At 34.5% G+C, this 24,840-nt stretch overlaps 2 protein-coding genes across 3 annotated transcripts; one reads left to right on the forward strand and one right to left on the reverse strand.

The window, feature by feature from the left end:
• On the forward strand, window positions 3,006-5,950 carry LOC105161105. Of its 2 annotated transcripts, XM_011078692.2 has the most exons (4): window positions 3,006-3,161; window positions 4,262-4,415; window positions 4,535-4,828; window positions 5,128-5,950. In XM_011078692.2, exons 2-4 carry the CDS (start codon window positions 4,281-4,283, stop codon window positions 5,752-5,754), a joined length of 1,056 nt encoding a protein of 351 aa, XP_011076994.1. In that variant the 5' UTR covers window positions 3,006-3,161; window positions 4,262-4,280; the 3' UTR covers window positions 5,755-5,950. The 2 variants fall into 2 exon arrangements, with proteins under 2 accessions (XP_011076994.1, XP_020549091.1); XM_020693432.1 differs by lacking the exon at window positions 4,262-4,415 and having other exon boundaries at window positions 3,012-3,161.
• On the reverse strand, window positions 6,914-17,182 carry LOC105161106. Its single transcript, XM_020693270.1, has 5 exons — window positions 16,568-17,182; window positions 15,025-15,936; window positions 12,670-13,821; window positions 9,070-10,356; window positions 6,914-8,914 (listed from the first exon to the last, which is right to left on the reverse strand). The coding sequence occupies exons 1-5, from the start codon at window positions 16,797-16,799 to the stop codon at window positions 7,221-7,223; spliced, it is 5,277 nt and encodes a 1,758-aa protein (XP_020548929.1). The 5' UTR covers window positions 16,800-17,182; the 3' UTR covers window positions 6,914-7,220.

Consider the following 24,840-nt stretch of genomic DNA (forward strand, 5'->3'; position numbering starts at 1 on the left):
TACTGCATTTATATAAAGAAATGTGATATTTATGGAATTAATTTGTATTACTCTTGTTAAATTATTTTATAAGGGTAATACTTTTACTAATTGAGTTAAACGTTAATCTGAACTATGGTTCTTGAACCCCCCCACGAAGAGGTCATACTTGACGCTTGTGTTGCACGTCTTGTGAGGATTTATATGCATAGCTAATGGGATTTTATGGACATGCCAATTGTTACATTCCTTACAACACAAAATTAGAAGATAATTTTGTAATGATAGAGAATTACATATTTAGTGCCTGTTTTGGCTCTGGTGAAGCAAATAAAACTTGCATTTTTAGTTCAAACACAATTTTTTTGTTTCATTTGATCCCTTTGTCAGTAATTCTTTTGAGATTTGATTTCATCAAATGGTAATGTTCTTATTAATGAATTAGTTAAATAAATTGGGAAATTAAAGATAAAATTAAAAAATATTTTTTGATTTTATTCTTATTTTTGTATATTATACAAGTGTCTCAAATTATGTATTAAAAATAGCCATCATTTTAGATGTAGATAATTCTAATAAGATATAGTTTTCAATTTAAAATGAATTGTATAAGACAAAGTATACGTTCATCTAAATTAGTAATTTTCTCATTAAGTAATATAATTTAACGATTTATAATAAATTATATAATACAAAGAATGCATTCAATTAATATTTTATTATTTTAATAAATAATACATTTTAGATTTAAATATGTAATATAGTTTTCAATCTAAAATGATTATATACGTTCATCTAACTTATTAATTTTTTCATCAAGTAATATCATTTTATTGATCTACAATCAATTATATAATATAAAAAAATACATTCAATTAATATTTTATTTTCTAATAAATAATATCAATTTAAATACCTTAACATATGTTAATCTAAATTATTAATATTCTCATCAACTAATTTTTTATTTTTATATTTTTTATATAGAGTTGGATTGCAAAATTATTTAAAGATTTACATGTAACACTATAATTTTTTTTATTATTAATGTATTACATATGAATAATAAATAATAAAAAGTATATAAAATCTGGGGCAGGGAGGGTTTAAAGAGAAAATACCACCACCGATGGAAAGGATCAGAGACCTTGCTTTGATACCACTGTTGGAAATTTATCCCAAAATGATGAGCACAAAATGAATCGACAATTACAGTAAATAAAAAATAAAGCAAATAAATATTGTCAGCTCAAGGAGCCAAAGATTCGAGGTTGGTCGACACGGCCACGAGAAGGCCGGCAACCCACACACTCACGGTTGCTCCTTTTTCTCACTAGGAGAAACACCACTCGTTCACTAAGAACTTAGCCACAAAGCCAACCATAAAGGTTTTCACAAAGAGATTTAAGAACACAAGGATTTATCCTTATGTATTTTTGGGTTGCTGAAATAAGAATGAGATAAGGAATTTATAGAGACGAGAAAGGCATGAGGATGGCTGTAGTGTGCCTTCTCAACGCCATTGGGAAGCCATTGTTGAAGAACCAGAGAGAAGGGAGAAGATAAGGAGCCGATTTGAGATAGAGGAGAAGAGATGCAGCCGTTGTGAAGTGAGAGAAGAGAGGGAAGAGTGAAAAATTATTTGAGTTAGGATTGAGAGGATTTAAACTAACCGGGTCGGGTCAAGGGTTTGGTCTGGCAAGTTGTGGGCTGAGTGAGTGAGAGTTGGGCCTTGGTGAATAGAAGAGGGCCAAAATGAGTGGTGGGTTTTGGACCTCCCACTATTGGTCATGGGCCACAATTTTTACAAAAGTTGTTGATTCTTTGTACTTCTGGGGAGGTTTTGTGCTCATCCTTTTAGTGGTAGAATGTCATTCTTTGAAGGATCTTCAGATCAAGATCTCACCGTGAACGAGTCTGGAGAAAGGAATCAATGCAAGAAGTCGATTGAAGAAAAACTACGAGCCTGAGGTTCTCTTTTTAATATTATTTCCTCTCTTTTTTTTTCTTTGTTTTCTATGGCCTTTATTGTTTCATTGTACACTGAACGCCAGGGAATAGGTCAAGGATACACCCCTTGATTGGGATTTATTATATGTTTAATCGTTAATTTTTTATTTTTTCACGCTTCCTCCGCACTTCCTGGGCCAATCCACTCCTTTCAACAACTGCGCCATGCCTCAATTTATCAGCCTCCATAGAGCAAACTCCAAGGGTTAGTTGTTGCAAATCTAGTGTCATTAGATAGTTGCTTGTGTTAACTTTGTAATAAGAAAAGAATTATGAAATTTGAATTTATCTAGACGAAGATATGATCGTTTTTACCAAGCATTGCTCATCTGTTCGGGTATATAAGGATGCAATTACTTGCTGATTAAAGAGCCAATTCTAACCAGATTCTACTATGAGTGTTTTAATGTATCCGCCACTTGTATGATGTGGTCGTCCTACTATATGATGATTTGACTTGTTGTATTAGTCTTACTTTTGGGGCCAGACAGATTAAAAGAAAGAAACAATTTTATGGGTTTTTATACCTTCCTCTTGGAGTAGCAAGTCTTGGCTTGTTGGGCTGTCTAGCGGGGGCCTACCCCCTTGTCCTTGAGCTTAGAAAAAAGATTTGAGGAGGTATCATTATGTATTTAATCGTGCATAACACGAGTTCTACACTATAATATATGTTTATAAAAGACTTATTATTATTTTCACAAATATTTGACTATATATATATATAATATATTCTTTTCTTTATATGAAAATATCCTTTGCCATTGCTCTATACCCATCCCCACCCCCACCCCCACCCCCCACACTACCCCCCAAATGAAGACTGAAGAACAGGTAGCAAATATTGACCTAATCTTTTTCATTCAAGACAAGAAGAAAATTCCCAATTTGTTATATATAATATTATGCATGTAAAGAAAATCAAATGAGGCGTTCGGCGTGCACGCGCTCTTATAACTGGCGTGTGGAGTAGTTGCGCCACCTACGTCGTCGTTTTACTCTATCTCTTTGGAAAATACCAACTTTTGTACATTTTCTGTCCTCTGTCTCGCCATCGTCTTTCTTACCTACTCCGAATTTACTCAATCTCCTTTCTCTCTCTAAAAAGATCTCTTTTTGCTCAAGGTTTTTGATCGTATAAGCCTCTTGAGCATTGCCTCCTTAGAATATTGAAGGTAGGGTGTTTTCTTTCGTGGACCCGTTTCCTTCCTTTTGTGTTTGTTGATATGATCTGTTGTGAAATTATTTCATTTTGGGGATTTTGTTCGAGTTCTAATTCGTGGGTTTTGTGGTTTGATTGTTGTTTTTTATGGTTTCAATTGAATTTTCCCAAATTTCTTGGTTTCATTTTGTTTTTTTTTTCAGTTTTCACATGTTTGTTTAGCTGTGATTCTTTTCTTCTTCCGGGTGATACTGATGTGGGTTACCTTTGGACCTTATCCTTGTGAAATATTATCTCTTTCTTTTTAGATAGTTTATTTTGCATTGTAAAGAAAATTAGAAGGAAAACAGAAGGGAAAGGTTGAATTTCTGGGCTTGTGTTGAGATTATAGAACAAGTTGTGTATCAACTGGCGTGGGTTTAAGAAACTCGTTGAGATGGATGATTATTAGGTTAATCATTTGCATCTAATAAACAAAATTTGATTTTATGAAGTGTTCTTAGTTGATATTTTATAAACAGTTTTCGTGGGATTTGTCGGTTTTTAAGTTCCCGAGGTTACAGCAGTGTCTTATTTGAGATCTGTTGGATCCCTTCCGATGTGTAGGGATTTCATTACATTCGGGCAGCTATGAAAAGTAGACATTTTGACCTATGAACATATCTTATGGAGTAGTTAAAGAATCATGATTTCTTCAGTTGGTTGAATAATTTAGAAGGTTCGTTCCACTGTGATATTCTCAGTTGTGCAGCCCTTGGTTTTTCTAGTGATCCTTATGCTTTTCTAAGATGCTGCATGTATTTCAGTAATGCTGTATAAACAATCTTAGACAGACAGGTTTTTCCCTTGTGATTATTACATGTTGGCAGTTGGCTATTGCTATTTTCCGCATAAAGTAATCCAAGGTCATGAGTTCTTTTTTGTTTTCATTTGTTCTCCTCCAAAAGATGCTCCTCCTCATATTAGGGATGTGAGTAAATACGTGTTCATTTTGGAGTTACAAATTGTTAGCTTTCCATATTAATGTTGCTTGATCTAGATTTCAATTCTCAACTTTTCTTGCCATTTATAGATCAAAATGTACAATATTGAAATTCCTTTCATATTGTGCAGGACATTTAGATTTTCTATAATGGAATTTGGCTTCGAAAACTTGAATGGTGGTTCTTCACATTTTAACCAGGACATTGTTAGATGTCCTTTTTTGAGGAACATCAATGAACCAACTAACTTCTCCTTCTTAACATCAGCGGCTTTCCCTATTCCTGTAAGTTGTGTACCTCCTTTTCACTTTACCTGTTTGCATGGTTATGAACTAGGCCTTGTTGTGTTCTCCTCTTTATTATACTTTCAATGGTTATAGGCTCCCTTTCTTGCTTCTCTTAGGTACGGGACGGGAAAGGTCCTATCTTTGAGGATGGTCCCAATTTTGATATGGCATTCAGGGTCTTCCATGGGCAGAATGGAGTTGTTCCACTTACTGGGAGGTCATTTATTCGCACCGAGAAATCAACATCTGAATCATCACCGGCTCAATTCAATCCCTTGGCAGCAAGAGCAGCTACCATCAGCCTCTCTGCTTTTGGTCCTGGGGGACCTTTTGGGTTTGATGCTTTCTCTGGGAAGCGAAAGAAAGAAAACAAGGACTCAAATTCATCCAAAAAGGAATCTTCTTCAAAGGTAGTTGACTAGGTACCCTTTTTTTTCTTTACCAGTCTGCATTTCCAGAAATGTTGGATTTGTTTCATTTATGCTTATAATAGAAATCAATTCTTACTCATGGAAGAAGTAAGTTAGCCTCCCAGTTTTCCTAGTTTGCTAATAATCTTCCTAGACATAGAAATATTAGAACAGTTTTTACGAGTATTATGTTCAGATATTGTTTTATCCTATACTTAAGTATAGATGTCCTTATGGTTAAGACTTTGTAACAATGTTCATGTATGAATTATCTTTTGATATTTTTCTTTTCCTTTCAGGGAGGGAAATCAGAACATGAAGCAATGAGCAACGAGTGGTTGCAAAATGGAAACTGCCCCATTGCAAAGTCATATCGGGCCGTGAGTCATGTCCTTCCTCTTGTAGCGAAGGCCCTTCAGCCCCCTCCTGGCATGAAGTATAGGTGTCCTCCAGCAATTGTTGCTGCCCGGAGTGCTCTAGCAAAAACAGCTTTTGCGAAAAACCTCAGGCCACAGCCTCTGCCAGCAAAAATACTTGTCATTGGCGTTTTAGGAATGGCGGCTAATATACCTTTAGGAATATGGAGAGAACACACCGAAAAATTCTCACCATCATGGTTTGCTGCTGTCCATGCTGCTGTGCCGTTCATAGCCATGCTTAGGAAATCTGTATTGATGCCTAAGACAGCCATGGCATTTACCATCGCAGCATCTATTCTAGGACAGGTAATTGGTTCTAGAGCAGAGAGGCATCGGCTGAAGACGGTTGGTACAAGGAAAACTGATTTTGCTGAAACTTCAAGTTTTGGGCCAAATCCGTTGGCAGTTGCTGGAACTAGAGATGGGCTTTGCAGGGAAAATACCGATTGGAACTCGAGTTCTGCACTTGTTCCTATTGCCTCATCACCAACCGATGTGTTCTGCTAATGGTCATCTTACTTTATCCTGTACTTCATTGTGTCTTGATTGTAGCAGGTCCGTGCATCTACAACCTTGATTTTCCATTCTTTCCATTTTCATTTTCAGCGATTTGGTGAAATAAATATGGGAGGAGATATCTTGTACTAATGCTATACTCTAAATTTGAGATCTTTTTATCAATAGCTATGTGTTTGTCCATAGATATTCGGTTATCTTTCTGGCTTTTTGTGTGTAACCATCATTCTCTTTGGACCCTCTTTCATCCAGGGCAATGAGTTAATTATTCTATTGCAAAAAGTGTATAAAATCACAAGTCCCTGCCGGGTCCTGAATGAGCTTCAGGGGGAGCTCAAGTATATACTGACCTAACGCAGTTCCCATTCAGGAATAGATTCAAAATGCCTGGAATTTGTCTTTACAATCGAGACTTTTGCAAGATTCAAGAACCCACAAGCTTCTTTTAGCAAATATTTATATTAATGAAAAAAGAAAAAATAGAAAAGTTCTTCAGCGGTTTGATGATTTTTCTTTTTATGAGGAAGCTGAGGGAGTGTAGATTTGGTTGTTCCAACTAATCTCTTGAGAGGGACGGAGATATTATTATGTGAGCATGAAATGCAGCAATCAATAGTTGGATATGAAGTGGTTGAGTTGACCAAAGAAGTGGCATCCAATTACCTACCAAGTCATAGTTTGGTGACCCACTATGTTGAAACCTTCACAAAACGTTGATCCCACCCACCAACCCCAGCTGTCAGTCAACACATCACATGCAACTTGCACCTTTAAACTAGTAAAAAGCACAAAAATAAAAGAAAAAGGTAATAAGAAGGTAGTGATAAACTTTTGGAAGTGTCTTTTCCTTTTCAACAGCACATCAATAGACATTCCCATCCCAACCGTGCTTCCTACGTTAGAACAAAGAATTTTTCATATAAATTGCCTATTGCATTTCCTCAGTTCAAGAAGCTAAACTTCAATTCAGTGGTCTCCTTGCAGAAGATCTGCATGAGAGAGCGCTAGGATTCAAGGAACAGTGAACCGAGTACAACTATGAAGTTTAGGTTGCAAGTCAGATACAGACGTAATCAGATATATATAGAGCATGAAAAGAGAGCTGTCACAAGTTCGGAGAAAACTAGTCATATAAAAACATGAATTGCTCTTTCTCCTCCTAATTTTTTGACGGATTATTTTCTGTATTTTCATCAAATACAACAAATACAAAGCACCTGCAACATTACAAGATCTAGAAATCTCCTGACAAAAAGAAAAAGATGGGAGTTTTAAACTGTCCACTGCCCTATCATTGCTGAAATGAAATACCAAAAACTATAATACAACGCGACAAAAAAATTAAGATATATTTTGCCGCAGAGGGCTTCTGCTAAGAGCACCTCTCCCCACTTAAGCTACCTGCCTGCCTACAATCCCCCATTGCTTCTCCATCTATCATCCCCTTTGATCACTGCCTACAATCCTCCATTACTTCTCCATCTATCATCCTCTTTGATCACATTTCCTGCCTGCAGGCTAAGTTGTCCAGCCTTTGCATAGTGCATTCTGATGGCAGCCACAGGATCTGAAACACCAGAACACTGCCCTCCGACAAGAACCCCTCCTCTCCCAACAACGTCGATTCCCAACATTCCTCTTGCTTGCTGTTGCATTCCTGGTGCTAAATCAAACCTGTTTCTCCTTTGCATCTCAGTGAACAACACATCTTGTGGTTGCTTTATATCCAAGGTAAAAGACTGCAAATCTCGGTTCCTCAACACCTGATAATCAGCTAGTCCATTGCTGCTACTTAGTTCACTGCTAGGAAAAACAGAAACACCATTCGAGGAACAGTCGCTGCTCCTAATAACTCCATGCAAGGGTGGCGGCATAACACCATTATTAAATGCTGCAGGATACTTGGTCAACAAGAGAGCAGAATCAGGCAAAGGAGGGTACCCTGTCTGTATCCTATTCCCATCCCAAAAACCAAAACTCGTAACAGGAATAGTCTCAGACCCAACATAGTTATTACAGTCGAACTTTGACTGAGCAGAATCACAATTGACCTTCTGGTCAGAGCTGAGTTTCAGGTTCAGTGACTGATGAACTGCTTTACAATCCTGGCTGTTACTATAATCAGCTTCTTGTGCACAGGAATTTGGTTTCTGCTGGGAGGATATTAAAACTTTACCAAACAATTTCACATCACCTTTCCTGGAATATTTATCCACATCAGATGAGGAACCTGCTTGGGGTTTAGGATGCTCCCTGCACGGTTCTAGGGATTGAAATGGGGCTTCACCAACTCTACTCTGCTGCGTTGAACTATTACACTTCTCAAGGAAGAAACTGGTATGCCGACCTGATTGCAAATCCCCATCCTTCTTGGGCACATTCTGAAGGGAATATTGTTTCTTGCAATTGACATTTCCACTTATCCCCTTCATAGTTTGCATTGAAGTCAAATGCGCCCGAGGAATCTGGGATTCCACAGAATCTGACAACGAACTAATAGAAAGATGATGCTGACGATCACATGTCTGAACAGTTTTCTCTGAATGCATATTCGCACCAACATCCACTGAAGCATTATTATGATTCGTGCTATTTCGATATTCAACTGGAACAGAAAACAGTGTTGATGACTTCACGGATGCTAAATGACCATTCTGCTTCAATGAACTTACACAAGATTTTTCTGCAGAACAGGTTTCAATGTCAGCCTTCTTTTGGTACCCAGATACTTTATCAACTTGCATAAAAGAATGTGCATCAAAAGAAGGATGAGAAACAATTCCAGCTGCCTGAGGCTCCGACTTCATCTCACTTATTGCGCAGCTTATGCCACTGACATCACCAGAATTAAAATCTCTCTCTTCCACTGTCTTATTGTTCAGATTTGCTCCGGGTAACAGAAACCGTTGCCGATTCTCTTTCCCACAATGCCCATCAGAAACCTCAACCAAAGCCTTCTTCTCTGCCTCACTCAGTCCTTTCTGCAGGTGAAGGTCATCATCCTCTTCAGCTCGTTGACCAGACATCGTACTAGAAGATGCAACTGTAGTTTCACATCCCTCCGTAGACACAAATTCAACATCTGCACCATTCTGCTCCTTGATTTCCACATTAAAGTCTGATCCTGGCTTATCGTCCACCCGACTATCACCTGTAATTCTTCAGCTCGTTGACCAGACATCGTACTAGAAGATGCAACTGTAGTTTCACATCCCTCCGTAGACACAAATTCAACATCTGCACCATTCTGCTCCTTGATTTCCACATTAAAGTCTGATCCTGGCTTATCGTCCACCCGACTATCACCTGTAAGCAAATTCTTCAAAGGTGGTTCACCAGCCATACAATCAAGGGGATCTAGCCCATTATTTTTCTCTGACATCTTCAAATCTGATCTCAAATTTTGAGCTCCTACTATATCAGATTCATGATTCGACTTCATATCAGGAGGTGGAAGATCCTCTTCCATCTCATATTCTGAAGCATTGTTGACAGTGCCAGTCTCCGTAGTACAACCATCTTCAATATCACTGCCATCTCCATTAACATCACCAGATGCAGCATTTCCAGCTCCAGTCTGAATCAGATCCAACCCGAGGCACTTCCTTGCCTTGCTAAAGAACACCTTGCACTGATTAATGGATCTTGTTCTGACACATTCTGAGATCTTTAAGAAATCTTTTCCATAAGATGCCACAGCATGAATGAAGACAGACTTCTCCTCATCTGTCCAATCAGTAGGGTCCAACTCACCACAGCTCTCGTCTGAGCACTCATCGTCAACAACATTCTGCGTAACCTCAGGTGTCAAAGGTCGCTTTATAGAAGAGCCAACTCTTGGATATCTCCAATCCTGATACCCATCACCAGGGTCAACAGAACTTGTGATGCAAGAACTAATAGCCTCGGATGACACAGAACCACAAATACCTGCCAACACATCAGCAGCTACAGTTTCCCTTTTGTTATTGTACATATCTAAACTGTTAGATCTCCGTAATGGACCATCATCACCCTTGGGATCTTTGTAAGAAGTAGATGCACCAAAACAGAATTTAGATGTGCGTTGCTGAATTTCTGCGGTATCATCGACATTAGCTGCAATTTCCGAAGCCGCACCCAGCATATCAAGAGAAGCAGCATTTGACTCGCGATTCCATCTTTTTCCAGATGCAACCATGTATGTTGTAGATTGAGATTTTTTTTGCTTCACGAAGTCAGGATTCTTTCTAGCCTTCTCAAAGCCTTCTGACTTGTGATTCTTGTAATAAAACTCAATGCAATCTGCTACAGTCTTATGATCCAGAAAGGACGAAATCTTCCCGAAATCTTTCCCAAAGGCAGCAAGCTTATCAATGAAAATTTCCTTCTCTTCAGGTGACCAAGGATTGATCATAGACCTTTCTTTTTCAACAGCACAAGGATCTTCCACCAGACCATTTTTCGAGATAAACCTTGACATCTTCATCTCCTTGTCCAAAATTAAAGCTGGCATCTTCAGAGTATTCCTATAGGGTTTACACGCTGACTCTGAAAGCAACCCATTAACAAATGCAATAACTTCATCTGCAGGCACCGTTTGAGGACCCCCAGCTGCAAACATAGGCAGAGACAATTAAATAGAGGAAGGGCTGTAAGTCCAAAAAATACATAACAGATCATCAAGCAGTATCGTAGCAAAAGCTATAGAAACGAATGACTCCAGTACCAGCTCTCCCAGATAATGAGAAAGCAAGGGTTTTACATAAAAACCCTATGGAGCCAGCCGCACAGATCAAATGGCACTACTCCCCATAAAAATAGAAAAACCCACATCTTCTGTCGATCATTTCTGAATTCAATATGCGGATACTTCATTGTCAGGGAGCCAGCAAACACAAAATCAGAAAATAATATCACATACGTGGACATGAATAAAGATCAAAGCCATACAAAATCACTACAGTACATAAAAATGGCAGCAACATGAAGTTCAAGTACTTAACAGCCAAATAAACAAACAATGAACCAAAGTTGTAATACATGACATTTACTAAGAAGATGAAGTATATTTCATGATAATGCATTACAGTTGCCCAATATACTGTCCGCTTCACAGAAGTTCTATGCATTCAGGAGAAAGAACCTGTCAAGGAAGCATATGCTAATCATGATACAACTATTTAAGCTATTCATCTGGTATTTGTCCCAGTCCAACTACAGTGATTTTAGAAAATTTGGTGCTTGCACATTTCTCCAATTTGTGCTCTTGGATATATAAGTTGCTACAACAAGATTATCCAAGTGCCACAGAAACAGGTTATGAGCAAACCACCTTCATGCCCAGGTTGATATGGGTGGTTGACATATTAGGACACTTGGAAAATAGAAACCACAGAACAAAATCTCCTTGATACATATTGTGAACAGAATTTACTATTAGAAACCAGAGACACCCATGTTTATATGGTGAACCAAACATAACGGATGACAAAAATTCATCTTAATACAGAATCAATTACCCGCAGTGCAGTTCGGTTTGCTTTTACTAGATTTTGAGAAAGATATTTGATGAAACTTCACTTGAGGGGTGCTCTTAGCATTTCGTATCAAGTACAAATGACTAACAAAATAAATTGGACTAATATCAAAAGTCCTAAACATCACGAATGAGGAGAAAATTAAGGATTTTTGGAAAACCATGTTGTGCTCCGCTTTTTATCATCAAAGTCGATGTTCGCTGTCAATCCGGGAAAGAAATGGGTAAAAAAAGAGCAGATGCACTGAAACTTTCAGTGTCCTGATGTGAGTCGTGTGACCAGCAAAAACTTTGTTTCAAGTTAGGCTTGGTCAACTAATAGGAACATTAAAAAACAAAGTGAATTTCAAATTTACCAAAATAAAAAAAAAAAAAAAAAACAAAGAACCGAATATTATAGTCCAAAATACGTAACCACCAAGTTCAATTTCAATTCAATTCACAGCCAAACTGTTTACACCACAAAATAAATTTCCCATTAGCATGCATCTCTCTATTAAATGAAATTCAGGCAATAACCTACTCTAAAGTTATCCCAACCAGCAGTTAAAATTTGATATTTATTTTTTTATTCTCAGCATCTTTCCATAGAGTCAACCTAAAGATCCCCACTGTACAATTAAGATGAATTTGCTCCAAAAGATGACTAGTAATGGCAAAAACTTTATGAAAGAATGGAGAAATAAGTTTGCACCTTCAACTTCTCAGTACTAACAATAGTCCCATAATACTCTGTCTACATAAGCAAAAATCATCAGAAAAGTGGAGCTGTTTAGAACTAGGTAAAAGGCCTCCAAACCAACAAAAGGCAGGCTCCTAAGTACAAGCTCTTAATGTGCAACAACGTCCACCAGGCAGAGGTGCCTGTGAACATCTCCAAAGTTCCAGAAAATCATGGAATGAGTGAACCCAGACAAGAAACAAGCAGTTGGAACCCAATCTGAGTTTGATAAACTAGTGGAGGATTTAGATTTTATTTGATATAATTATGCCAGATTCTAAAACCCACAGAATCACTTCACTCTCATCCCATTTCTGGAAAATCTTTGGAGCAAGATTCGTAGTCAAGCTTGAAGTCAAGGAAGAGTACAAATCTTTAGGGTTATACTCCACTCTGTATTACATACTCTTTGATGATACCATAAAAGGTCACCATATCTTTCAGAAATTGCAATTTATTTTGATCTCTTTATCAACATAAAGGTGTCTCCCTAATCATCCCCCACGGCACTGGCAGTTCTTCATTAGAAAGAAAGATGCTAATGCCCCAATATACTTTTTTGCCTCTTACTATACTTGAGATTCATCACTAACTGCTATCAATAGCAGGAGATTAGGGAAAGGGAGACAGAGAATAAAACGAGGATACAAGGGAAATAATTGCTTACCATAAGAAGAAACCCGAGAACGACTGGTTGAACGATTCTTTCTATGGCCATTTAGACTTGGATCAAACTTCTTCTGAGTCTTCACTCGAAGTTTCCTTGTAGATACTAGCCGACCTTCCTTCCAGAAATGCTGAAATACCTTAAACCTGAGGGTTAAAACCTTCTCCTTAAACCGGAGGAATCGCTTCCTGGTTAGGAATTTCTCCTTAACTAATTCAGCATCTCTGTGCAATGAAGAGACGCTAGATGCAGTGCACGCATCAAAAGGACACCATTTGGCAGGCAATAACTTATTTAACTCCTCCAAGGCTCTGTTAGCAGAGTCTTTGTTAGAAGAGAATATCGAGTCATAAATATCTTCTACATCATAATGCACATCGCTAACACTAGCAAGGTCTTCACACCTAGTAATCCCATTAAGTACATGATTATCAACACAACCAAAGTTTCCTTCATCAATGAGGCCATTCATTGGATGATTCTCATCCAAGTTACTAGAATTCTCCACATGCTGATTTACACAACCTTCCATATGTTCTGCTGTTTCAGAAGGAAAGATGCCTTCCCCGGCAGGAAGCACCTCGACAAGTTTAGATGTAGCACTGCCTGGACTATCAATATCCTCATCTTTCAACACCGCATGCTCATCTTCCAGTGCAACAGGCACATCCTCAACAATCATTTCTCTAGATGAAACACCATGCAATGTAGCAGGCCTGATAGCAAAACTGGAAGCGGTGACTAGCCCTCCTTCACAGGGTTTCAACTTGCAACCTCCTGGTAGCGAGCTGGAACCAGCAGGATGAGGACAGCATCTTCCAGACTCAACTATCAATGACTTGAGTTCAGTTTCAAGAGAATCTATCTCAGATTCAGTTATTTCAAGTGCTTTTAATATTTCAACTTTCCACACCAACAACTTGTTTATCGAGGTGGTTCGCACGTAACCGGTTTCTGCAGAACTTGGATCGTCGGATTGCAGTAGTTCATTTATCAAAGAGCTCAGATTGACAATAGATGCAAGCTCCAAATTTTCTAAATTAAAATTTGGTCCATCATAGTGAGTCTGGGACACAATACTAGGTGAACGGCTTAAATTAGTTGTATCATGATTGACATTTGCTTCCTTGATGGACTCTTTCTCCTCAATACCTGTAATATGGAAAGACATGAGGAGATGAAGACAAATAAGAATCTTACGGAAAAAGAAGCTATGTAATTGACGATGCAACAAGTCACTGATCTCAATTCTGTCACAAGCAAGTAGACACAGAACATAATCAGTTCATTAGCAAGATAAATGACTAAACAAGGGAAAGGAATTCCACATTCGAGTATAACAAAAACCTATTGATTCATGGAAGAACCATCTAATTACGCAAATAAATTTGCACACAAAGTAATGAGTGAGAGGAACAAAATAAATAATAACTACCTTCCCAGATTTACATAGAAACTCAATTCCTCGTCACAAATACATATCATTTACTAATTCATCAATCAAAATAACTTTGACCAGCTGCACCTTGTCAAACAAAGACACAGTGGCATCATTCATGGCAATTAAGCAAGTCATATGTATTAATAATAAAATGGCACCACAGTGCGGCCACATAAGCTGCCTACAATCTAGGCACCAAATAGCTACATCAATTACCAACTTCTAAACACCATCCGCATGTACAGAGAGAACGGATGTGTCAACAAGGCAATCAAGTAAAATAATTCTAATTAAAGACATACTACAAGAGTATTGCAGGTTAGGTCAACAATTCTAGACAATATATAGCAAAATAATCATTTACCCTGCCAAAATCTGTTTATACTGTACATCAGCCAAGTGGCATTTGATCAGCCACAACACTCACCAGGTTCAATACCAAGCTAAAAAGCATGAAAATAAAAATTAAACATGAAAAAGCATGCATCTGACTACAAAAAGTTAAGTGGAGTCCGCTCAAAGTCAAAGCAACATTCAGGAATAGAGTCAAACATGCCCATTTAAAGTTAATGGATGCATAAGCAGTTGCTATTCATAGTGATTATTTTTCTACTTCACTTTATCTCGTCTTGGTAGACCCATGAGAAGCTCTGGTGAAGTTCTCTCAACATGAGGTTCAAAAGAGATAACATACACCCAATTACAACAATATATTAGAAACTGCTTCACTGCTCTGTGCACTTCCCAAGTTAGCAGAATGTTTTAGTCCATTACTTATTCCCTGTAATTCTTACATGTATTATGCAATATACATCTGCTCTGCTTTTGGCAGCTGAGAACACAGATAAGCAGATAGGTAGTCAATCAATAAATAACTAAAAGTAGCTTGCTTCATAATGAACCAAGCACAATACCTGGTGAAGAACTACAAGCAACTGAAGATGGAGTAGCAGGTGAGGCACAATCTGACAAACTTGGAGCTGTGGGACTCTTGTTAGACAAGTTGACAGCAGGAGACTGCATAGTTTCTGTATTAGTGACATTAAACACCAGTTCATTTTTTGTTGCATCGTCTTCAGGGCCTTCAACTTTCTTCTTTTCGTACTTCGCCAGTCCCTCACCCCAGCCAAGACGCGGTTTCTTCCTGGAACCAGTCTCATCAGATTGGACTACAGCAGTGGATATAACACAAGCAGCAGCCTCTGCAGAAGGAGACTGAATAGGTGTTGCATTCTTAGGCGCTACTTCAGCCACTGTCTCAGTAGAATCCATTCCCATAGTCTTTGAGCTACTCGAGTGGCTGAAACCAGAGCCCCTTGAAGTCAAGCTCCCCGACCGGGTCCATTTCAGAGGCTTCCAATCTGTGGACCCCAGGCAGTTCTCTTTTTCGGTTTTCTGATCTGTGCTGGTCCGTCCATCAGCAGTGCTAACATTTTTATCATAGTTCTCTTTCACAAGAGATTGAGATTGATTGGATAGGTTTGCAGAATTGGAAGGAGGCTGAGAGGCATCACTGCTCTTGCTGCTGCTGCTATCATGGCATGTTTGTGTATTTTCAATAGACCTCAGATTGTTAACCTCTGTGGTAGGTCTGCCAGGACCATTTGGTGATGCAGCAGCTTCCCAAGAGGGAGCTTTCCAGTCTTTCTGGGCAAAGGACCCCCTATTTTCCCTGCTATTCCTAAAATACCTTCCATCCCCACGAGATCCAAAGGGTCTACAATTTTCGTCTTCTAAGTTTCTGTCACCATACCGAGACCCAAAAGGCATAAATCCATGACCAGCATCATCAGGATACATGTGCCAACCAGCCTGCTTACCGTGACCTTCAGCAAAATAATTCAAACCCAAAAAAGGAAGGGTCCAAAAAAACCATAGAAAAATCAACACAAGCAAAAAAAATATCCTATGTAAAAATAAACCACAGTATATATTTTCACTTTATCTAAAACTTCTAACGAATTTAATTATTACCAAACAACATGCAGAGCAGACACACACCTATACAACACCTTCAACAAACCAAACCTTCTCTAGGTTTATACACCAGATCTGCTAAAATTCTCTGCACCAAAACCCACTCCAACTAAGTTACATAAGAAAACTACGGCTATAGACCCAGTCCACATGTCTAATTACAAAACGACATACAAATTAACCCTGTGAAAAAAGCATCTCCAGCAATAAATTATTCGATAAACGAACTCCATTTTCCCCTCATTAACCAAAATTCCAAAGAATGAACTGTTAGGTTCCTATATCTAATTTTTAATTATCAAATAGAAAATAATTGAAATCAGAAGAACCCACTTCCAACCACATAAATCAAAAACTGCTTTAGGGAAAACCTAAAATCGAACGAAACTACAGTTTCAATCACCCAAAACTTCAATTTTGAAACCTGGTAATAAAATCAGATACAAAAACTCTAGATTGGACTGTAAATTGATTACTCACCAGGAGGTAGAGGCCGAGAGGAGCGGAAATCAGAGTACCACCGCTGCTGCTGCTGCTGCTGATGGTGGTAAGGAGGCGGGTGGGGCGGCGGGGCGTGGGGGTGGTGATGCTGCTCCCGCCACCTGTGGGGCCCTCCGCCGCCAAACCCACCGCCACCGAGGCGTGGGTCCGACCCGGATCTCTCGTGCTTCCGAAAATCCCTTCGATCCCAAGGCAATGGCTCCGGCGGCATGAAATACTACTAATCCTCTACTCCTGGTGCTGCTTCTTCTTCTACAATTCACTCCGCCTCCTTTCAATCTCATCCAAACAATCACTTCTTGCACCAGGGCAAGAAAAAAGAGGTGGAGGGGTCAATGCTAGGGTCTCAAAAAAGAAAAAAAAAGAAACAAGAAGAAACGAAGTTACAACTATGGGAGGCGTCGGTTTATTTCTTTTCCTTCTTTCCTCGTTGGTGGTGGTGGTGGTGGTGGTGGTGGTGGTGGGGTCCGGGGAGAAGGAAGGGAGGGAGGAATGGAAAATCTTTGGGTTAGGGAAATGAGAATGTGATGTGATAAGAGACAAAGGGAGAGAAATCAGAGGAGAGAGAAAGCAGAGAGAGAGAGAGAGAGAGGCTTTTTTGCTTTTGTTTCAGAAGAGTAGTAAGGTTGCGTTTTTTACTTTTATTCTCTTTTTTATTTTTGTTTTTTCATTTGTGATGACAGAGAAATTGGAGGCGTAATTTTGCTCTAACGTGGGTTTTTATCCACTGCACCGCACTATCCATGAGGGGGTATGGATCCTTTTCCCTTTTCTTTTTCTTATTTTTTTAAATTGAGGAATATAATTCAGAAACACGAAATTTAACCTCCTCAAAAAATACAAAATTATAATTTTTTTAAAAAGTTCAAAAAATATATTTAGACCCATTCTAAAAATTTACTGTTTGCACATGACCTTTTTTTGTTAGGAATTTAACGATAAATATTAAAATATTACATTTACTTCCAATTTTACCTCTCATTTAACATTCTTATATAATACTTTTATACTTATAATGAGAAACAACGTGCTATAACGGCTAGTTCTTATTACTTAGATATATTTTTTATATTTAAAAAAATGTTAAATTTAACAAAAATATAAATAAAAAAAAGTACATTGCGTAAGAAATAATAGGGTTAAATACATTTTACACCTCTAAAGTATGTCACCCTCATCAATTATCATCCTAAACTAAATAAATCTCACTTACCCCCCACTCTTTGTGTTAATTCTTTAAATTAAATAAAAATAGATAAAAATATCCTTAACTATTAATAATATTATAAATTCATTTGATACCCTCTATAATAAAATATATCAATCAATTTGATTTTAAATTTATTCATTTACCATGTTAATAAATTACGATGGACTAGTAGATAAATTTATAAATTTGTGAGTATGCATTATACGTACTATATACAATTTTAATAACAATAATATTGTAAATGACTGTTGAACCTATCAATTTGGTGCCCAAATGCCAAATGAGGTAATTTGGGAGTTGAAAAGGTAATATTTTTTCCCAAATAGTAATTTTATTTAATCCCTTAACCTAACTTTAAATCCTATACGTACTTAATTCCAGACCAATGTAATAGTTAGTAATCAGACTCATACGTAATATTTTTATAGTAGATTCAGACTCGAACACATATCTATTGAAATAATCTTTTTAACGATGGGTAGAATTTATACCTAGAGTATCAGTGAGTAACTCAGTATGAATATCGGTATAAGTAAATTTTAAATACGTAAAAATATATTTTATTCACTAATTTAAACTTATTAAATTTATAAATTTGTGCTAGATTAGTACAATTATTTGTCCACACAAATTTAAATTAATTATTTTATACTTAATTAATTTATATTAATCTAGTATTAATTAGTAAATATCATAGTTTCATAAAAATTTAAGTCAAATGCGATCGATATAATCTATTATAGCGGCATTAAAGTGGATATATTATATTACTAATAGTCAAGGGTAATTTTATCTATTTTATTTAATTTAAAGAATTATAACAAAAAGAGGGGGGGTAAATGAAAATTTATTTAATTTAGGGGGTAAGATGTATTTAATACTAAATAATATATATATATATATGTATATGTATATTAGTATTTTTAGGCGGAGAAATAAAGAAAAGAGATTATACGCTCAATTTGTTATGAGTGGTTGACTTTTGTGAGTGTTGTCAAGACGACCATCTAGCCGCCGGCTCATGTACAACTCCCTCAAAAGCGGTTGCACGAGAGCGGAGGACAGCAGATAACTCCTCCATGCGGTGCGGGCGCGTGTTGTTTTGCGGATCTCAACGGCACTATAAATTCAAAATTCAGTCGGCGACTCGCGTCCGCTGAAATTTTCTTTTAAGAATTATATTAAAATATAATTTAAAAAAAAACATTTCAATTCCCTCTTTTTGCAACTTTTACTTTTGCGCCCGTTTCGTTTCGCGGTATTCCTAAATTGCCCTTGCTCATCGGCCAATATTACGGTGGTATCACGTGCTCTTCACGAGGGGGCTCCACCGCTTATTGGGCTGTTGGACTGGGCCCGAAATCTTGCTTGATCTTCCTTCAATCCTTTATTATTATTATTATTTTTTAATTTAGAAAAATATTTATTCAAATAAATTTTTATATTTTAAAAACTAATCAAAACAGATTTTAATTAAAAAAATTCATTGCATTATTTTTAATTGCAAGGAATTTAAATATTATTTTAACTCAATTTTTTAACAAAATTATCTTCATTTTTCTTACTATGAGTTTTTTCATTTATTTGACTAGTCGTCGGTGCACATGGTCCCTGCAAGCATATAAAAAATAACTATTATATAAGATATGTTGAAAAATACAATGGATAAGTCATATAATTATTCATGAACAAATATAGCATATAATTAAATCATTATATACACAGACATAAAATCACATAGCCACATAATATGGATCGAATTAACCTTAAACAGCAAAAATATGTCGATCCACGTATCTGGATCTAGCTTATTTACAAGTTTATGCCTTGATTTGATCATGGACACATAAATTCTCTAGTTGTCTCGAAGATCATCCCACGAACATTTTCAAGATTCCTCCACGTTGGATCTTGCACCAAATATTGTGCAAATCACAAACAGACCTTGCTCGTTTGGTGGATTACTACTAGAGCAACTCATTCATTTACATACCTCAAATCAAGGAGTCTATAGTGATGCTCCAAAGAATAATGTAGAGAGAAAAAATAGAAAGAGAATTTGGAGAGAATATTGTGATCAATTCATATGTATTACATTTGTGTTTCTGTATTTATTTGATCTCAACTATGTACCTTATTTATAGGTGTACTCAACCCTATCTTTAATAAGGTCTATTTCAAAAGAGTCTTTATCATAATATGTATTAGGAGACTTAAACTCTATTTCAAATATGAATTCACATTGGGTCACAGGTCCACTAATCCGAGCCAATGTTCAATAAGATGAAGAGAAAAAAAAATTATAAAAAGAAACAATCATGATGTGAGGAAATAGAAAAGAAAAGGGCACATAAGAAGAAAGAAATGTGGGTGAGGTGAAAGGGAAAAAATAAATTATAATTATAGGTTTGTTTTTATTTTTTTGAGTAAAATATAATTGTAGGTTTATTAAAAACATAGGAGTTTGTAAAAAAATAAATAGAGAAGTAAAATGAGGAAAAAAAATTATAATTGTGTAATTGTTAAAAAGTATTAAAATTACTATTTAGATGAATTTATATTTTTGAATGAAAGAAAATATTTTTTTTAGGTATAGTTCTTTAAGATTTTCCACAATTTTTCAATGCAATTTCTTTAAATAAACCAACCTAATTATAGTTAAAAATTTGATATTTAGTAATTTAACAAATAAATTAATAAGAAAAGTAACCTTGTGTTTGGATTTTATTTTAAATGTTTTGTATTTTGAAGATAGAGAGAAAAAAATAGAGATAAGTAAGTGTGTGTTGAAGATAAATGATATGTTTGGATTTGTGTTTTTGGGGTAATTTAAAATATGTTAAAATAAGTGGTGTAGGTTTGATCTTGGGATTTGGGAGACAAAAATCACTGTTTATTGTCAAATCATATATTTTTATATATAAATATGTATATATATAAATATTTTATATTTAATGTTGTATTTTTAGCAGACAAAAATTACTGTTTATTGTCAAATCATGTCTGTTTTATATATAGAAGGTTGAAAAACAAAAAAAAATGCAGATAAGATATAAAAACACAAAAACAAACATTGAGTATATTTTATTTTATCTCGAAAAATGCAAAAACATGAATCCAAACACTGCCTAATATTTTCAAGAAAACAAAAATAGGAGTTAGTTTTTTTCTAAGTGCATTATTTACTATTCATAAATAATAATATATTTTGTGTATTATTAAGTTTTGGTCTTGCATTTTAAATTTTAATATAATAATAAAGGGATTATATAATTGAGGACCAATAGAAAGGGTGTGTAAAATGGTTCATATTTAATTTTTTAATTATCCTTTTCACATATTAATAAATTTTATTAAAACAATTTATTTCATGAAATAATGTTGGAGGAAAATTGTTAAAAAGCCCAAATCATTATAATGGCCTTAGGACATACATGGCCCAATACATTGGGTTGAACCAATCTATTTAATTTAATTACCAATAATTTAAATTATTTGGTATGAAATTAATTTATTAATATTTATTTATTCAGAACATAATTTTTCATTAAATGAATTTCTTTTTTTAGATGATTTAATAAAATTTTAAACTCGCCTTTAAATAGTGAAAAAAAGGACTATATATTTAAACATATTATAATACTCGAGTTTTTGACTCATTCCGTATTCAGTTGAAACTCGTTTTCAACTCACTATGATTATGTGCAAAATTAAAAATCTATGGTGAATAATATTTAATTATGAATGTATAATAATTAATGACGGGTGCTTTAGCAAGCGATACCAAAAATATTTATTATGTCTAAAGTTATGATAAATATTCTGGGCATAAGTAGAAACAATCTTATCCTCTTACTAGTATTAAGAATTGAAGAATAATAGATATTCAACACATTTATTTTTAGGTTAATAAAAAAAAGCACATTTATTTTCAGAGTAAATTACAACGAATTTTCTTGAAATTCGATATAATTATGAATGCTATCTTATTGTTTGAAAAATTATAAAATACCTTCTTAATATTTGATGAAATTATGTAGTCCCTAATTTTAGGTCCGAAATTGTCAATTTTTCCTTATTATGTTTTCTTTTTTGCTTTTTTTTAGATTAAAATTTTATTAAGAAAATAGACGAAAAAGATGGAGAAAAATTGTAAAAAAATTATCCACTTGGCTCATAAAAAATTTTAAAAAATAATTAAAATTATAATTTATAGTCTGCGAGGATATTTTAATTAATTTACTATAAAGTGGATGAAAACCAAATGGAGACCAACGGATTAAATTAATTATTAGACTGTTTTTAAAATTAGAGGATATTAATAAATTTTTAAATAATTAGAGAATATTTATTATTATTATTATTATTTTATTTATCCGCTCCATAAAGCTTTGAACCTTTTTCCTCTCCTTTTAATTTCTTTCTATTAACAGTATTAATAAATTTTATATATATATATATATATTACATTCATCAACAGTGGGAAAATTAATGTTTTTTTAAAAAATGAACGGAACCCCATAGACGGGTCCAAAGCTTACTCAGCAGAACTCGTGTGTGTTCGACATTGAGTTAAGAAGTGGGGAAATTTTAATTGAAATTAGGTGTAGTTGTATTTGAATTAATTATACGATAAATATAATATATTTATAATGTAGTTTATGTATAATTTTAAAAAATAACTAATTACAAATAAGTGTATTTTATTTATTTATAATTTATTTGATTCGATCAAATTTAATTTAAATAAAAAAAATTCAGGAGAATAATGCTTGCACGACAAATATTTCTATATTCGACCACGATCATGTGTTCTTTGGTTATGAGATAATTTTTTATTTAAATAAAAAAAATATCTCAAATACATTTCACTAATTTAAAAATAAAAAATCAATTTAAAAAAGTATTATTTACATCTGACCCCCTTCTATTAGGATTTGCATAAAAAATGCTGACATAAGCAAAAAAAAAAAGTATATAAATTTTTAATTTTATCTCTCATTTAATATTCACATGTATATTTTTTATATCAAGAGATAATATATATATGGAGTGTGATTAACAACATTAAAATTTTTCTCTTATAAGTACAAAATTATTATATGAGAACATCAAATGAGAGGTGAAATTTAAAATTTATATAATACTAATATTAGCATTTTTCATCCAAATACTAATGAAAAAGGACTATAGATGTAAATAGTGAATTTTCAAAGGGGATGTAATTATTTACTCTATCAACCTCAAATTATCTAAAATTAGTCTGTGTGGTACATTCAAATGAGTGCGCATAATTAAATAAATAATTTAAAAACTATTTTTTTAAAAATATGTTAAAAAGGATAGAAAGAAATTTATAAGAAGTTAAAATTAATTAAAATTGAGAAGAGTAAGCAACTTGACGATTAATAAAAGGAAAAATTACATAATACCCTCTATGTTATTCGAAAATTGCTAAAAACTTACATGTATTAATTACATAGTGCAAAAAGACCCTCTATAGTTGTAAATTCTGCCCCAAAAAATTTCCGCACAAAAAATGGAGAGTTGCTTACATGCGCTAAAAACGAGAGCAGGATACCATTTTGACCTATTTTTAGCCTTTGATCATTCTGAATGGACAAAATTACCCCTATCTTATGCCATTATCCCCTCTATTTATTTATTTTAATTAATTCTTTACTTTTTTTCATATTTTATTAAAAGAATATTACAAATACTAAACAATCATGAAATACTTATATGTAAAAAAAATATTATTACATCAAATTAAATTATTATATATTTTTTATATATGAAATATTATATATTTAGATTTTTTTTAATATTTATATGTTTAAAAATTAAAATACATGATTTTATCCTAAAATATTATTAGTTAATTTAATTTTGTGTTGAATATACTTTGAAATTATATTATTTATATAAATTACAGAAAATAAATTTACATGATTCTTTTTCTAAATAATATTAGTTAAGTTTTAATTTTGAATTGAATATATTTTGAAAATGTATTATTTATATAAATTACAGCAAATAAATTATAATAAATAATTTTTAATATATATTTAATTAATATATATTAAATTTTATAAATTTAAAAAAATCAAAAAGAAAGAAAGAAAAAGATGCACAACATCATCGTCTTCTCCAAACATCCTCCCCTGCCGCACGGTTCTGCTTCTACCTCGCGAGCTCCGTCTCACCACCATGTCCGCCTCTTTTCACTTCTCCGCAACCGACTTGGACACTTCCATCTTTGCGATCGATCTGGGCGGCGACGTGCATTGTCGCCCAAGGCACGACGTCGCCTAGCAGTGATTACCGGTGGAGGTGGAGCGGCAGCCCTCCACCGACATATATATATATATATTTATGTATATATTATACAATATATATAGTATATATATGTATTATACAATATTATATTTATGATAAATTTACATACGTATATATAATATATTTTTAAAATACATAAATCTAGACCGTATATTTTTAAAATTAATTAGATCTTATGATTTTGATGCGATATAGAAGATTCAATGGTCATTATAATAATAGTCATTTATAATATATATGAATATAATGAAATTTTAAAAAAAAAAATTAACGCCATTAAGTCAAACAAACGGCAAGGAGAGAGTGTGCAAGATTTTAAAAAAATACATGGGTTTTTTATTTATATTTTTAATACAGAGAGTTTTAAGTTGAATTTTCATAATATCGGAGGATTTTATGCAATTTTTCCTTAATAAAAAAAAAGAAAAAAATAAAATAAGAATTTAAAATGACAGACCATTTAAGACACCAAGAGTCAGGTTTCAATATAATAAAGCATAGATTAATATTAATTCTTTTTCTTATCAACCATATTCCCAATACAAAAATTGAATTAATTGACAAGTCTTGTTTGGGGAGCAAACTCATTAATGTAATCTCACAACTACAGTCTAACTACCCGAGTTAGAAGTGTGTCGGCAAACACATGATGCATTCTTACAATTGAGGCTATTAGGTTGTCCAAACAGAGCCTTGAATGCCC

This window comes from Sesamum indicum, linkage group LG4 (genome assembly GCF_000512975.1).
Source record: "Sesamum indicum cultivar Zhongzhi No. 13 linkage group LG4, S_indicum_v1.0, whole genome shotgun sequence".
Lineage (NCBI taxonomy): Eukaryota > Viridiplantae > Streptophyta > Magnoliopsida > Lamiales > Pedaliaceae > Sesamum > Sesamum indicum.